The sequence below is a fragment of the Moschus berezovskii genome, chromosome 3, assembly GCF_049115385.1.
Source record: "Moschus berezovskii isolate FMDL1 chromosome 3, NW_MosBer_1.0, whole genome shotgun sequence".
In the NCBI taxonomy this organism is placed as follows: Eukaryota; Metazoa; Chordata; class Mammalia; order Artiodactyla; family Moschidae; genus Moschus; species Moschus berezovskii.
Genome location: NC_142462.1, coordinates 91,677,093 through 91,693,677, shown reverse-complemented (window position 1 = coordinate 91,693,677; position 16,585 = coordinate 91,677,093). Strand labels below are relative to the sequence as shown.

At 41.9% G+C, this 16,585-nt stretch overlaps 1 protein-coding gene across 2 annotated transcripts in view; it reads right to left on the bottom strand.

The window, feature by feature from the left end:
* VPS41 (VPS41 subunit of HOPS complex) overlaps positions 1-15,097 on the bottom strand; it is a 200,167-nt gene extending 185,070 nt beyond the window's left edge. For both annotated transcript variants that reach the window (XM_055421159.2, XM_055421160.2), the window contains exons 1-2: positions 15,048-15,097; positions 2,890-2,928 (exon numbers count right to left, since the gene is read on the bottom strand). In XM_055421159.2, coding sequence (XP_055277134.1) covers positions 2,890-2,928; positions 15,048-15,068 — 60 coding nt within the window. In that variant the 5' untranslated portion in view covers positions 15,069-15,097. The remainder of the gene's footprint in view (positions 1-2,889; positions 2,929-15,047) is intronic.
* Between the last annotated feature and the right edge of the window lie 1,488 nt (positions 15,098-16,585).

The window sequence follows — 16,585 nt, the reverse complement described above, 5'->3', positions numbered from 1 at the left end:
AGGAAGAATAAAGATTCCCTGGGAATCAAGTGGTATGTCAATACCAATATCAATCTTAAAAGTGGAAAGTGGTTCAAACTGAGTGAGAAATCCAAGAAAATCTTCTCCAAAGACTGGATTGCAAGCCAACTCACTATAGCTACAATGACTTCATTCAGCTCTACCACCAGCCTTACTATTCTGCTGGTGCATAAATCACTAGAATCGGTAATATCTGGGATGGTAACCACTTTCCTAGAGCCAGTGTCGGAAGACTCTCCAAGCCCTCAGGTTGACGCACCAGGCTGTAAAATCAGCCACGAGCACCACAGCTAAAATAGAAGCTGGAGATTACTAATATTCCCAGAGTACTTCCCACGTGCTAAATGCCAAACATGATGCCTTGCAAACATCAATCTTCTCTAATCCTGACAACAACCATACGAGGTTAGCAGTCACTCCCATTTTTCATATCAAGAAGCCAAAGAGTGGAAGAATTGATGCGATGCCCAAAGTAACACAGCAAGTATGAAGCACAGCTGAGAGACGAACACGAGGTACCACCCTGAGAAGGCACCATGGCTGGAAGGCAAGATGACCAAAAGAACCCAGAGTCTGGGGACCAGAATCTGAACCCATTTCTCCCACAAAGCAGCTACGACATTAGACCAAAAGCAGCTACGACATTAGACTGTCAGGTTACTTTTTGGGCCTCAGTTTTTGCAACATTGAAATACCTTTTCTTACCATTTCACTCTTGAAATGTCATTAACTTTATTCCTTAACTTCATAGTTTCTGGTTCATTTCTATTCTGAAATTTTTAAATTTCTGGTTTAAGATAGTTTTTTGTGTGCCTGTTTGTTTCAAGATATTCAGCTTATGATGGGGTGTTATGTTGATGTTCTCTTGGAAAATTTTTGATTCTCACTACTTTTTTATCCTGTAAGCAGTTTTGTATGGATGCTACCATTTCAGATCATTTTAAAATGACTCAGATGTTCCTGGACAGCATAAATAGGTGCTCCCAGGGAGAGGTGAGGTGTTTGGGTGGTTTACTAGGTTTCTTAGTTACACTGGTAAGGGAAGGGCATTTTGTTTGTTGTTAAATTTGGGGCATGGCCCATTATGTGTGGGGCATGTGGGTTCTCAGTGCCTCGACCAGGGATCAAACCTGTGCCCTCTGCAAGGGAAGTGCTGAGTCTTAACCACTGGACCACCAACGAAGTACCACATTTTCTTTAGTAAGTGGCATCCTTTTTCTGGTGGTGTGGAGAGAAGAGGTAAATCTCCTGATTGGACACTAGTGTTTGTTTCTGACACCTTGATATCTCTGCTTTTTCCTTTTCCCTGTACCACCAGACCACCCAGGGGATGCCTCCCCCTTGTCTGCAGACATGGCCCCATCCCAATACTGTACTTTTGGTGTTTCAAGCGTTTCCAAACTCCTTCCTTTAAATTCTCAACAATCAGTTCTCAGATGCACTAGGCTCAGACCTATACTCACAACTTCCCCACTTAGGATTGGACATGATTTCCCCTTGTTTTGTGCCACCACTGGGGATTGGCCACACTCCCCTCATTTCCATCCATCTGATCCTCAGCTCCAGTCAATCCAAAGCTGGCTCTATTGGTTTCAAATATTTATTTCCCCACTTTTTTTGAAGTTTACAGTGCTCCCTGTTGCCTAATTATGCTGGAGGTATGGGTTACAGATTCTTTTGTTTGCTCTCTTTCTGGATCATTTCGTATCTGAAAGATGTGTGGAAAGATTTAGATGGACGCAGCTGCCAACATCCTGCTCACCCTGGAAATGAAATTCCTGGACAGGGCTCCAACACTGTAGGATTCTGAACCGGTGATCCTCAGAACACAGGGTTCTCAGTTAAGTAGAGTTCTCCAAAAGTAAAAACGGTGCTCTAAAATGCTTTCAATGCATTACTGAAAATCAACAATTATTATATCCTATCTATAAGTAATTTCAGTTACACTTTACCAGGATTAAGACAGCATCACAGATCTTTAGTAGTGAAAATGTTAGGAACTACAACTCTACAGAAAAACTACAAATGTATGATGGCATAATATGGAAGATGTTCTCTAAAGGAATATATAAAAGAACACCTTTTCTCCCCAAAGCATAAAAGAGACTATCTGCAATATCAGTCCAAATTTAACAGACTATATTAAATAATACATTTAATAGTACTATATTAAATAGTACATTCGTGTGGATTTCCAAAAAGTTATCACAGATACTTTTATAGTCTTCTGAGCCAAAGGAAATACTATAAGGAAAAAAAAAGTAACTATTATTTTTAGTCCATCCATAAAACTAATAAGCTAATTGATCAGTGTTACGCTTAAACTTATTTTTTATGCATAGCCTTGAGAAGAAATTTTTTTAAAGGCTTCCTTTATATATTATTTTTTCTCCTTAAAATACAATCTTTACTACAACTGAGCTCCCTAACAGTTTTTTAGGTAGCCACTTCCCTTTTTATGAAATATCAGTTCAGTGATTCAGAAATTATACTAAAAAGCACATCATATTCATTAAAAGAACAAAGAATAAATACTGCAGACCCTACAATGGTTATTTTTAAAAATAGGTTTTTAACCGTCAAGATTAGTTTGTTAAATTTGGCATGAATTTCCTCACTGCCAACATGCTTAGGATTAAAATATTGTTCAAAATAAGGAAAACACTTTTTGCTCCTTTTCTCATTTATTTTTTCATTGAATCTATCTAATACTTTAAAAGATAACCAACATATTCCTCCTCGAGCTTTAATCACCTATGATCCTACCTTACCTTCCCAAACCCAGGGAATGTTCCATTTAGCAAGGCATGACCAGCTCAAGATGTTGGCTCAGCTAGAAATTTCCATGCTCTTGAATCACCACCTTACCTCAGACTCATCTGTAGATTCTTCCAGAGATCCAGTTTCCTACAAATCATAGAGGGGGGGAAATGGTTAGAACACATGACAAAAGAAGAAAAAATATTTTCGCGGAATAAGAGTCCTCACGTCCCCACCACCAATACCTATTTGCCCTTCTTTGGCAGTAATCTTCAACCCCAGTTTGAAGAACTCCACATGGTCAGACTCTCACAAGCCTCCTACGACATCTCCACACCCTGCAGGGCTAAGATGGTCATCCTGGGTCCACAAGGATCTGTCACTCCCAGTGACCTCCCTCAATGGGTCAGCAGCTTAACAAATGACTCCAGGAACTTCTTATGGGAGGACCCAGAAAGCTCTTCCTTCACTAAAGATGGAACTCGGTTTGACAAAGCAGTCTTTACTGATTTCAGAAGGGAAGAAGCAACTGCCACTTCAAATTGTCCATAAGCCAATTTTTATACAGCAAAGCTCAAAGCTCTTTTGCTATTAATTATTATGTTATTAACCCAGCTGAGTCAAAATGACTGTCTTGCTTAAACAGCTTTTACAAAAGAATTCCCCTAGTGTGGTACCTTATCAGGCACTGAGCAAACAAGCTGTATAATTTACATCCACTCTTTAAACCATTAACCGGAAGACAAATTCTGCCATTTAACACAGTTTCCCTCTTGCTAGACAATGAATCTTGCTGCTCTGGAGAAAACAAAGCAAAAGGGGGGGAAAAATGGACTTGATCCCGCTAATTTCTCACCTGTCCACTGAAAGAGAGAATCTGCTGATGCCATGCGTCTTCAAAGAGGTCAGCAAAACGAAGATTTACTTAACGTGCTTATAGATATCAATAGCAATAAAAGGTTACAACTAACGTGCTGACAGTGAACACAGGCATTTCTCAACCATCCATGAGACATAAAAGGGTGGGGTGGGAGGCCAAGGACATTCACAAGACAAGACAAAAAAAAAAAAACTGGGGGTAGGACATTTTAGATACAAAGAATAATTTTTTTCAAGACCGAACAAATGAACATTTTAAAGAAAGGTGAATGCACATATCACTCAATGCAAATTGGAATGCAGGATGAACAGACACCGGGTGTGTGAAAATATTTTAATTTCATGTGTCTAAAATCTTTAACAGCCTGGCAGGTGGCAGGCTCCTTCCAGAAGAGCCTTGTGGACAGAACAGTCCCGGCTCACAAGTTCATCTGTAAAACGGAGATGAATAATAGTTGTAATTAAGAATCTGATTGTAGTTATAACATTAACCATAATGAACGTGAACATCTCCTCTATATCCTAATATAGCCTTTGTTTTTAAGATAATCTAAATATTAGAAAGTCCTCATTAACTTGGAGCTATGATCTTTCCACAGCAATGTTTTGTTCTTAGCTCTAACTATGACACATAAAAAATCTAATTCTATTGCTTGCCAGTTCTCCAGTTAATGAAATAGATCAAGCTGACTCTTCTAAATTATTTCTCCCCTGCACTAATCATCCCCTGGTTAGTGCACCTGCCATCCTGATCCTTCTATTTTGGACACAGACACACTCCACTTAATATTAATAGTCACTGTTCTAATGTCTTTACTCAACATCTATAATATATCACTCATGATGCTAAATGTTTCACACGTAGCATCTTGAAATTTCCTAATGCCCTCTGAAGTAAAATGCAAAGGCTTAGAGTTTGAACTTAAATGACTTCCAACATCCCTGACAGTTCCTGCACATTAAGTTAGTAGCATGAGTGAAACCAGGCTTTGACAGCTGTGCCAATAAGCCACAGCAAGATTCCTATCTCCCACCTCTAGAACTTTCAGGCAACACTTGACTACTCTTTTCCAAAACTGACATTAAATCGAAGGAAACATTTTTTTCCTAATTTGGGATCCATTCAAATATACACATGGCGTGGTCATGTATGGATGTGAGAGTTGGACTGTGAAGAAAGCTGATCGCCAAAGAATCGATGCTTTTGAACTGTGGTGTTGGAGAAGACTCTTGAGAGTCCCTTATACTGCAAGGAGATCCAACCAGTCCATTCTAGAGGAGATCAATCCTGGGTGTTCACTGGAAGGACTGATGCTGAAGCTGAAACTGCAATACTTTGGCCACCTCATGCGACGAGTTGACTCACTAGAAAAGACTCTGATGCTGGGAAAGGTTGGGGGTGGGAGGAGAAGGGGACGACCGAGAATGAGATGGCTGGATGGCATCACCGACTCTGTGGACATGAGTTTGAGTGTACTCCGGGAGTTGGTGATGGACAGGGAGGCCTGGCGTGCTGTGATTCATGGGGTCGCGGAGAGTCGGACACGACTGAGCGACTGAACTGAACTGACTGAACTGATATAAGGACAAACATCCCACTTACATGCATCATTAAAACAAAAGATAAGTCCCCAACCAGCAATTTCAATCCAAAAACTCAAAATCAAATTACACGTTTGTTCCCACCAGAAAGCATGCAGTGGTAGAATCTGATACCTTAAGGCATGCAAATATCAGACATGAGTCTTCCAGCCCTCCTGTGGCTGTTGGTATCAACAAAGAACATTTATTTCCGGACACTCAGAGACTTAGCATCAGCACCAGCATGAACCCCCCCAAATGGAACGGTGGCCTCAAAAAATGACACTTTTACCCACGATGCTACCAAAGCCCTGCATAAGTGCCTTCAGGAACTGTCCTGGTCTGTTACCTCTTAGCATCCTTCATTCATCCAGCCCCGCTGCTCAATACTGCAGAGAAAGAGGCCAGAGGAAGATCTAAAGTGAATATACCCAGTGAGGGATCCCAGAAGCAGAAGGCTGAACATAGAGAAATAGTGACTTCCAAACATTTTCTTTTTTTTTTTTTTAACTTCACATACTCCTGGTGGCTCAGCAGTAAAGAATCTGCCTGCCAGTGAAGGAGACGTGGGTTTGATCCCTGGGCCGGGAAGATCCCCGATAAAGGAAATGACAAGCTACTCCAGTATTCTTGCCCGGGAAATCCCATGGACAGAGAAGCCTGGTGGGCTACTGTCCGTGGGGTCACAAAATATCAGACACAACTTAGAGACTAAACAAATAACCTTCAAATCATCAAAGTGTAAGTTATAAAACTGTGCTAGCTTCTAAGATAAATATGTCAGACAAAACAAGACAAACATTGCAGTATTCCATTTATGAGACAGAAAGCTGACCAGAGGTTACCCAGAGCTGAGGGTGGGGGGATGAGAGTTATTGTTTAATGGCTACAGTTCCAGTTTTGTGAATGACAGAAAGTTCTAGAGATAGACGGTGGTAATGACTGCACAAAGGTGAATGTACTTAATGCCACTGATTCCTTACACTTAAAAATGGTCTAAATGGTATATATTATATGTATCTTATCATAATAAGAAAAAACTGTGCTGTTCTAGTTGAAACCAAAATGAAGGGCTGGAAAGCATCTAGTGACACAAATGTATAGTTGGACAAGTTCTGGGCAACAGATTGAAATCTAACTAAGTCAACAACTGTTTCATTTTACCTTTCTTTTGCACATCAGTCCCTTAAACTTAATCATGTGTCCAAACAGCATTAACTAAAAATCTCACTGCTCTGACAGGTGACCTCTTGAATCTACTCAACCACTGACAGAATCATCTTCCCAAAACACACGGTAGACTGGTCACTGCTCTCCAGCAACATCATTGAAGCCCACCCCAATGTGGCCCCCAGTACACTTCCAGCCTTACTCCACTCTCTGTACAGACCCATGGCCCTCCAGGCACACTGGTGACTCCTCACCAAGAGATCATATGTTCAAGTCTCTATGTCATTGGGAGCAAGAGTGACTTGCAGTCTGGAGGTTGACTGTAGGTGTTTTGTTTGGTCTAGGCAGTGTTTTTAAGACCTTCACATAAAAATCTATATTTCTGACTTCATAAACTCAGATACACCTGAAATCCACATTTCCACAGAAGATCAGTTGGAGCTGAGCAGCTATGGTTCTGGAGACAGAATGCACTTCACCACCAACACCTCAAAAGTCCCGACACCAGGCAGTCCCATTCATGGCCACTCCACGTGCCCGCCTTGAGCTTGCGATGCTGGTGCGGAGCCTCCTGAAGCACTTCCCTAGCTCAGAAGGCCCTTGGCCCAACTCCACACACTTCCTAGTGCTCCTCCAACTCTCAGCATGCTCCACAGGACAATTCTTAGGAAGCACCTCCAGGAGGTAGGGACAGTCGGGCTGAGGGCCTTCAATCTTGCTTTAACAACACAGCCTAGATTGTATGTCTTCCATTTCCATGTTGCCAATGCGAAGTTAAAAAAAAAGTTGGCTCATTGGCTGTTTCTAAATCCTAAACTTTCCTCACAGCCCAACCTAGCCCTCACCTCACTCACAGAACTGTCTCCAGTGAGTCCAGGCCACAAGGTCCAGATCTGGCCTCCTATGGCCTCTGTTTCTCCTAATATTAATTGTCTGATCCTAGTAGTTATCCTTTTAAATTCACTGTGGATAAAGCCAAAGGCTTTTGCCTGTCTCCAACTATCCTACCCAAAGGACAGGATTCAACAGCTGGTTGCTGATGATCATGATGAGAAGAAACAAGGTGCTGTAGAGAGAATGTGGAGAAAAGGGGACCCTCTTACACTGCTGGTGGGAATGTAAATTGGTGCAGCCACCATGGAAAACAGTATGGAGGTTCCTCAAAAAATTAAGAGTTGCCATATGATCCAGCAACCCCATTTCTGGGCATATATCCAGAAAAGATGAAAAGCCTAATTTGAAAAGATACATGCATCCCAAGGTTCACAGCAGTACCATTTACCATAGCCAAAACAGGAAGCAACCTAAATGTCCATCAACAGAGGAATGGATAAAAGAAGATGGAATACTATTATGCTACTAGTATACAATGGAATACTACTTTGCCATAGAAAAGAATGAAACAATGCCACTTGAAGCAACATGGATGGACCTAGAGATTGTCACACTAAGTGAAATGAGTCAGAAGAGAAAGACAAATACCATATGAAATCACACATGGAATCTAATATATGGCACAAATGAACTAACCTACAAAAGAGAATCACAGAGAAAACAGATTTGCAGTTGCTGGGGTATGGGTGGAGTGAGGAAGAATGGAACTAGGAATTTGGGATTAGCAGATGCAAACTGTTATATATAGAAGAGATAAACACCAAGGTCCTACGATATAGCACAGGGAACTATAGTATCTTAATGTTAAATGTTTAACCATAACGTTAAAGAATATGAAAAAGAATATATATAAATATATATATATGTATAACTGAATCACTTTGCTGTACAGCAGAAAATAAAATACTGTAAATCAATTATGGTGATCAGTCATTCAGTGGTGTCCAACTTTTTGAAACCCCAGGGACCACCAGACTTCTCAGTCCGTGAAATTTCCAGGCAAGAATACTGCACTGGGGTGCCATTTCCTCCTCCAGGGTATCTTCCAGACCAGGGACTGAACCCACGTTTCTTGCATCTTCTGCACTGGCAGTGGGATTCTTTACAACTAGTGCCACCTGGGAAGTCCATAAATCAACCATACTTCAATAAAATAAATCTTAAAAAAAATAAATAAGCTGCTAATCCAAGGCATACTGTACCTCTTCTGTACATTCCTTTCCCACTTATGAGTAAGAGTAGCTGCATTTTCTTCAGCTCATTAGCTCATGGCTACAGGACAGTGACAGAAGGGAACAGAGGGGTGACAGCGGCAAACAAGGACAGAGTGATTCAAACAGAATTAACAACCGATCAGCAGCCCCAGGAAGGAGCTAACTGGGTGCTCGGAAGATCCCCACAGTAAGGTCCTTCCATGCACCTCGACCCCTAATCCCACCATCAGGGCCTCGTGACAGCAGCCCGGAAGAAGATACAGCACAGCCAGCCTCAGAGGCCAGGAGGGGTTCAGAAGATGGTCAGCCCAGGAAGAGAAAGACAAGCCAGGACCTCCAAGCTGTGAAATCCTCACAATTTGGAGGGAATAGTTTGTTAAGCACCATGAAGAGAATTTGGGGGAGAAATGGGAGACTGGAGCCTGAGGAAGGCCAGCTCCAAACTCTGCAAGATGAAGAAACAGAGCAGAGACCAGGCCCGAGAACCAGAGTGGGCTGGAGACGGACGTGAAACACACACTTACTGCCACCTTCTCTCACGTCCCAACAAACTGTGAGCCTGATGACACAGTGTGACAGGTCCCAACGTCTGTCAAAGGCATGTAAAGAGGAAATATTTTGTGTGAATTGTATTTGATATCCTTGTGCACAGAGCTTCCATTACAGAAAGCTTTGGGTCCCGCAAGGACTAGGCTGTTTGAGTAAGAAAGATGAAAGGGTACCCAGGGAGCTGACAGAAGCGGAAGACTCAGGTTACCAATCTTGTTCAACCCACCAGGCTCAACTCCTGCACTCGTTTTACTGTGCAAATGAAGAAAAGCCTCGAGGACTGCTCAAGCTTGGTGCCTAGTGACCCCATCCCAAACCTGACTTTGCATCAGTGGCACCTAAACTCAGTTTGGGGAATTGGCTAATATTTGCTAATTCACTCCATGATTTGTTGAATATAGTTATGGATTTTTTTGAACTGTGGTGTTGGAGAAGACTCTTGAGAGTCCCTTGGACTGCAAGGAGATCCAACCAGTCAATCCTAAAGGAAATCAGTCCTGAATATTCGTTGGAAGGACTGATGCTGAAGCTGAAACTCCAATACTTTGGCCACCTGATGCGAAAAACCAACTCATTGAAAAAGACCCTGATGTTGGGAAAGATTGAAGGAGGAAGAAGGGGACAACAGAGGATGAGATGGTTGGATGGCATCATCAACATGATGGACATGAGTCTGAGTAGGCTCCGGGAGTTGATGGACAGGGAAGCCTGACATGCTGCAGTCCATAGGGTCACAAGGAGTCGGACACGAGTGAGCGACTTAACTGACGGATTTTTCTTTTCCATTATGGATACTGAAGATAGTTCCCTGTGATATACAGTAGGATCCTGTTGTTTATCCATTCTCTATATAATAGTTTGCATCTGTTAATCTCAAACTCCCAATCCATCCCTCCCCTACTTCTTCCCCAGTGGCACCCACAAATCTGTCCTCTATGTCTTTGAGTCTGTTTCTATTTCATAGATAAGTTCACTTGTGTCATGTTTCAGATTCCATATATAAGTGGTATCACATGGTATTTGTCTCCTTCTGACTGACTTCATTTAGTATCCACTCCCTCTTCAGATTCTGATGCAGCAGGTATAAATCAGAGTCCAGATTCACAAGGACTTGATAAAGCAAAAAAACAAAAAAACCCACTAAGAAAGGTCAAGTTTCTAGAAGAAACAAAGGCGAGTGTGACTGAGTAGCCATGAGCAGGGACCTGCATGAAACACAGAAGCCCGCCTGGATCTGACGAGAGGTCTCTCCGCAAGTAAGCCAGGGAGGCTACTAATGATCAGCTGATGTCATCAGCCTCCAGCCAACCAAGCCAGAGGAAGATGGGAGGAGAAACTCACAAAGTACCAAGCTCATTGGCTGAGCTAATTCATGACTATACTTGTTGCTGCTGCTGCTGCGTCACTTCAGTCGTGTCCGACTCTGTGTGACCCCATAGACAGAAGCCCACCAGGCTCCCCCGTCCCTGGGATTCTCCAGGCAAGAACACTGGAGTGGGTTGCCATTTCCTTCTCCAATGTGTGAAAGTGAAAAGTGAAAGTGAAGTCGCTCAGTCGTGTCCGACCCTTAGCGACCCCACGGACTGCAGCCTACCAGGCTCCTCCATCCATGGGATTTTCTAGGCAATAGTACTGGAGTGGCTTGCCATTGTGGTAAAGGCTGGGTTTCCTAAAGATTTCTCTGATCCTGTGCTTTTGCAACTTCTTGTTCAGGGCATTGCTTTTCCTTTAGTTATTTATTAGTAAGTGAAAGTGAAAAGTGTTAATTTCTCAATTGTGTCCAACTCTTTGCAACCCCATGGACTGTAGCCTGCCAGGCTCCTCTGTCTATGGGGGTTTCCAGGCAAGAATACTGGAGTGGGTAGCCATTCCCTTCTCCAAGGGATCTTCCCAACTCAGGGATAAAACCCTGGCCTCCTGCATTGCAGGCAGATTCTTTACGGTCTGAGCCACCAGAGAAGCCCACTTATTAGTAAAGCTGCTTTTAAAAGCTCTATCTTGACCAAACTATATGAAGACTGTCTGCACCTTAGCCAATCCAAGTTTGGGTTATAAATCATTGTCCTATTTACAAGGCAAATGCTTCAATCTGGTACTGTAACATCCTTTATCTCATTTCACACTCACAAGAATCCTGGGGAGTAAAATCCCCAAGCTACAGGCTTGAAGCAAGAAGCCCGTAACACTCAAATATCTGTCACCTTGATTTTTACTTTTACACAGGGCACATTCACATGAGGGTATACCTGCTCACCAATGTACTATCTCATAATCCTAAAATGCTCTACAGTACAGAGAGAATGGCCCTAATTTCTAAAAGGCAGAGGGAAACTCAATATAGAAGCTCTCCAATCTAGTCAAAGAATAGATGATCTGAGTGACGGAGTATTTTAATGGACCGGGTTCCCTGCTGGTTGGGAGGAAAGAGAGTACCCAGGGAATTCACAGAGTAAGGAACGTAGGAAATGTAACCTACAATCCATGTGAATGAAAAGCTTTCAAATCTTTCAGGTAAAACAACAGAACAAATTCTTTGAACCAAGTTTAACAATTTGATGTTTTGAATTCAGAAGGCTAACATGAGTAAACTCTGTGCTCATTCTTGAGGACTCAGCAAACTGCAGTAGAGCTAAGACAAATACATAAACATACAAACAGCCAGACTTTGGGCAGAATGTCGCTTATAAGCATGGTATGGGCAAATAGTGTCAGGCATCTGTGATTACGAAGGTCAACTATAAATCATTTTGGCGAGAGGTAAAATGGCTGGTTAGAGGATTTCCAGACACAATGCAAGGTATTAGCTCTTTCTGTGAACTTATATGCAGTTATTTTTACTAACCACATTAACCATTCTCAGAATAAACAAGGATTTCCCAATGAGTTTTTTAAAAAAGTTCATTCCTATCCAAAAAGTGATCTTTTTTTTTTTTTGGCTGATGACACAACTTTCAGAATCTTAGTTCCCAGACCAGAAATAGAACCTCTGCCTCCCACTGGAAGCACAAGCTCCTAATAACTGGATCTCCAGGATATTCCCGAAAAAGAGATCTTGAGTTTGTGAGTCTGTGAACTGTGTTATATTAACTCAGTATATATCTCACTCTCTTGGTTCTTCCTAAAATTAAGAGGGATAAAAGAGCCATCACCAAAAACACAACACTCAGAAAAGTTAAGAGGAGAGACTGATTTAGAGCAAGTTTTATTTTCTGTTTTTTGGCCAAGCAGCATGCGGCTTCTTAGTTCTCCAACGAAGGATCAAACCTGAGCCCCATGCATTGGAAGCTCGGAGTCTTAACTACTGAACTACCAGGGAAGCCCCTTAAGTAATTTTTAGAAAGGCAGAGTGGTCTGGTAACAAATCATGAGTGTTGGAGACAGAATACTGGAGATTTGTTATAGACACAAGACTGGGTAGGTTACTTAAGGCATATGAATTTCAATATGCTTATCTGTAAAATTCAATCATTTAACACATATTGAGAACCAAGAACTTTTCCAGGTGTCAGGCATACAGCAATGAGCAAATCCTTGCCATCATGGAGCTTACATTCCATAGAAAGAATATATAAAAATGAATACAGAAATAAACAGAATATACAGGGGAGGGGAGAAAGGAAATTTAAAAATACAGTATGTCAGATGGTCATGAGCACTAAGGAGAAAATTACACAGAAGGCAGTTTTGAAGAATGGTCAGGGAAGGTCTCACACAGAAAGATAACACCAGAAACAAAAAGGAAGTGAGAGAAAGTCCTGTTAATATCTGGGGTCAAAAAAAGGGAGCAGCATGAGCAAAGGTCCTGAGGCAGGTATATGACTAGTGTGTTGAAGGCAGAGTAAGAAAACCAGGGTAGCTGATGCAGAGTGACAGAAAGAGGAGAGAGTAGTGGAAAATGAAGTCTGAGAACAAGAACGGGGAGCAACTGTGACAAGGTGCTACAGGGCAACTAGACTATTCTAAGGACTTTTTTTTTTTTTTCAAGAGTGCATAGGAAGCCACCTGAAGGTTTGGAACATAGGAGGTGACTGATCTGACTCACATATCAGAGTAAAATTTACCAACAGAATTCTTTCGTAAGGACCAAATAAAACATGAGACGGTTCTTTAAACTGGAAGGTCATATACAAATGCAAAGCATTCTTACTATCACGAACTTTCTAAGTGTCTTTTTAATAAAACAGTTTGGCTAAACTCCTATACAAAACAGTAGCAGACACTAGGTAGTAAACAGTAAGAACAACTCTCCCCGCTCCTGACGCTGTATCTAAGAATGAAGGAGCTTGGCTTTTTGCTTTTAAATCAAACTACCAAAAATTTTTATTTTAGGGACTTCCCTGGTGGTCCAGTGGCTAAGACTCTGCACTTCCAATGCAGGAAGTCCAGGTTTGAGCCATGGTCAGGGAACTAAATCCCACATACCAAAACTAAGATATCACAGGCAGCAACTAAAGATCCTGAGTGCCACAATTAAGACCGAGTGCAGCCACAGAATTTTTTTTTTTAACAGGAGAGATAAATAGTGTTTTAACCAATCTCACAATCATCAAATCCAGCTAAGTCATGCAATTACATGCGTTTAATGAGCATATCCTGCTAAACTGTTTGAAATGGAAAAAGGGGCTCTAGGGGTACAGAGGAGACTCATCTGTTAACATAATGAAGACCCAAAAACTTAATTTCACCTTGGCGAATTTATTACCAAGATCCAAAAACTTAATTTCACCTTGGCGAATTTATTACTTATTGGAATGTGCGAAAATTACACAGGACAATTTTCATTATGTAATTGAAGTATGCTGCAAATGGTACACAGTAAATTTTTAAAGTAAGTAAACTTCCTATATGATAACAGATAGCGCGTCAAGTCACTGCTTACAAGCAATTATGGAAACTAACAGCCCTGTTAATTCATAAGGAAAAACAGTGCCAAGCTAAAATAACACTGGAAACGCAATTTTAAGGTATTTCCCCAAATTCCGACCTGCCTTTGGGGGTGCAGGATGTGGGGGATGAGGGGTACTCAATGTTACTTTGTCACTTCATCTAATGTCTGGCTATCACTACTGTCTATATGAAAATAACTACTGCCATTACTAATCTTTCCCTAAACTCCAGTGTCACACTGCCAGGTGTCAACTGAACACTGCCAGCTGATAATCAGCAACAATCCCACATAACTTTTACTGGGCCAAACTTCTTCTAAGCACTTTAAATCTGCATTAGACCCAGTCCTTAAATCATCCTTTGAGGACTGTACTATAATTATCTCCATCTCTGCAAACAACTAGCCCAAAGTCACATTTTAAGAAAAAAAAAAAAAAAACGAGCACTAGAGCCTAAGACTTGTTTGCTCCCAGACTGATGCATTTAACCACTGCCAGATAAAACAGATTTGTAACTAAATGAAACTGATCCAAAATAAAACTCAACAGATAACAACATTGACTTAGCTCTGTATGAAAATGAAACTGACCCGAAATAAAACTCATCAAATGCAACACTGACCTAGCTTGGTACCTAAATGAAATAGATCTGAAACAAACCTCATCGACTCTACTTCGCCTTCCTAGCCCACCTGCAGCAGTCCTACTTCCAGCGGAAAGGAACTTAAATCTCAGTCACCTGACCTCAAAACTCAAATCAGGTGTGATGCCTCCCAGAAGCAGCCAGTCCCTGAGAGAGCCCAAGCTGCCTTCAAGCCAAAATTTCTCAGAACACAGGCCACAACGCTAGAGCCAAAGGGAGGGTGGCCCCACAAATGCTGGGGGTGTGTCGAGGCGCTGTCTCCGCCTGCGGTCCAAAAGACTGCATCCCACTTGCCTCTCGGCTCCCCAAAATGGACTTTTGCCATGCCCCAGCCCCACGTGAGCCTGCCTGACCCCGCAACAGCCCCAATCCTCCGCAGCAACCCTACTTCACGCCCCCAGCGCCCCACCCTCGCCTCCCGTTCCCCCGCCTAGGAACTGCAGCCCTTACCTGCTCCTCTGCTTCCGCCATGGCGCAGCCGGGGAGTCACCTGATCCACCCGGAAATGAGACAAAACAGGACCCTGGAACCCAGCGCATGCTGGGAAATGTAGTTTTAGCGTCATCTGAGCGGAGAAATTTGTTTTAGCTGATGAACCTGCTGGACTTCATTTCAGCTTCTGAATCTCCAAGTTAAATGGAATTGTGCTTTGGGAAATCCAGACATAACCATTTGTTAATGCTATGATTTATTTCATCCTTGAGCTTATTGTTTCTGTGGTTACTGTAGTTGAAGAAAAGTTGCGTTGCTCTAGGTAGCCTGGAGTTAAAACGCCCCTCCAGGTCCTCCCCACCATTCTATGCAAAACAAAGAACTCTCTCACCTAAGAAAATATGGACATTAGGCTGATTTAGCCCAGCTTCCAGACGGTCCAGCCTCTGGCCGATCTCCAAAATTCCTTGCCCAGCCTTTTAAGAGGTAACTACTCCGAACAACCTTGAAGAAGAACAGGCCCCCTTAAGACAGTAACTTTCCACATATATGCCTATATATACTTAATCATTTCTTAGGTTAGTGCAGCAGCTCGCTAATCTGACTGAAGCCCCTTCTCGCCTTATTAAAGGTGATCTGTTCTGTAAAGTGCTGGTCTCCTTTTTTTGAACCTCGCCTTCTCTAATTCCCTTACCTTACAATAGTATTTTATATTTACTGTATACCAGGTCCTGAGCTTTGAATTTTGTGTGCAGTGTCTTATTTAATCCGCCCAGCAATCTTTACTCTTATTCCCGTTTTATAGAGGGGAACACCTTGGTTCGAAGTTCACACAGTTAGTCAAGGAAAGAACTAGGGTTCGAATTTGGCTTTGTCTGATGCCAAAGACTCTGTGATTACCAAATCTTGCTTGGTCTAGAAGTGTCCTTGCTTTAAAAAAAAAAAAAAAAAGTACATTATATGAATATAAAGCAATTTTTGAAATAAAGAACCAGAGACAATTTATCCTCCAAATATATTTAGCTCCTACTCTTCGCAGCTACTGTTAAGTTGTTCTCTTCTGGCACCTGGACATGGTAACTTTTAAACAATGTCCATTGCTTAATTATTTAAGTTTTCGCTGAGTATATTCCATGGGTAAATATTCAAGATAGAATATAAATTTGTCCTTGGTAAAATCTGTAAAACAACTGTATTAATTCCATCCTTTAGAATGAATGATCCCCTCTCCATTTTTCTGGACATTATGAAGTCTCCTTCCTAATCCTCAAAATCTGCAGTATCCTGTCAAATGATGGGCATTTCCTTCTTTCCTCTCATCTCCAGGAGGTAGGAACTATTAGAGGGCATCACAAACGACAGCACATGGTGGGTACCCAGTACTTATTGACTCTTGTGCTGCATGAACTCTGACCCAATATAAAGTCATGGACTCAGCACTCTGTTGCCTCCCAGATCTCTCCCTGTAAACTGCTCAACCCATGATTCGTCAACACCCAGGTGACATCATCTGAGACACTTATTTTCTCCCCTGTGCCAAAAGAGCCTTAGTTCCA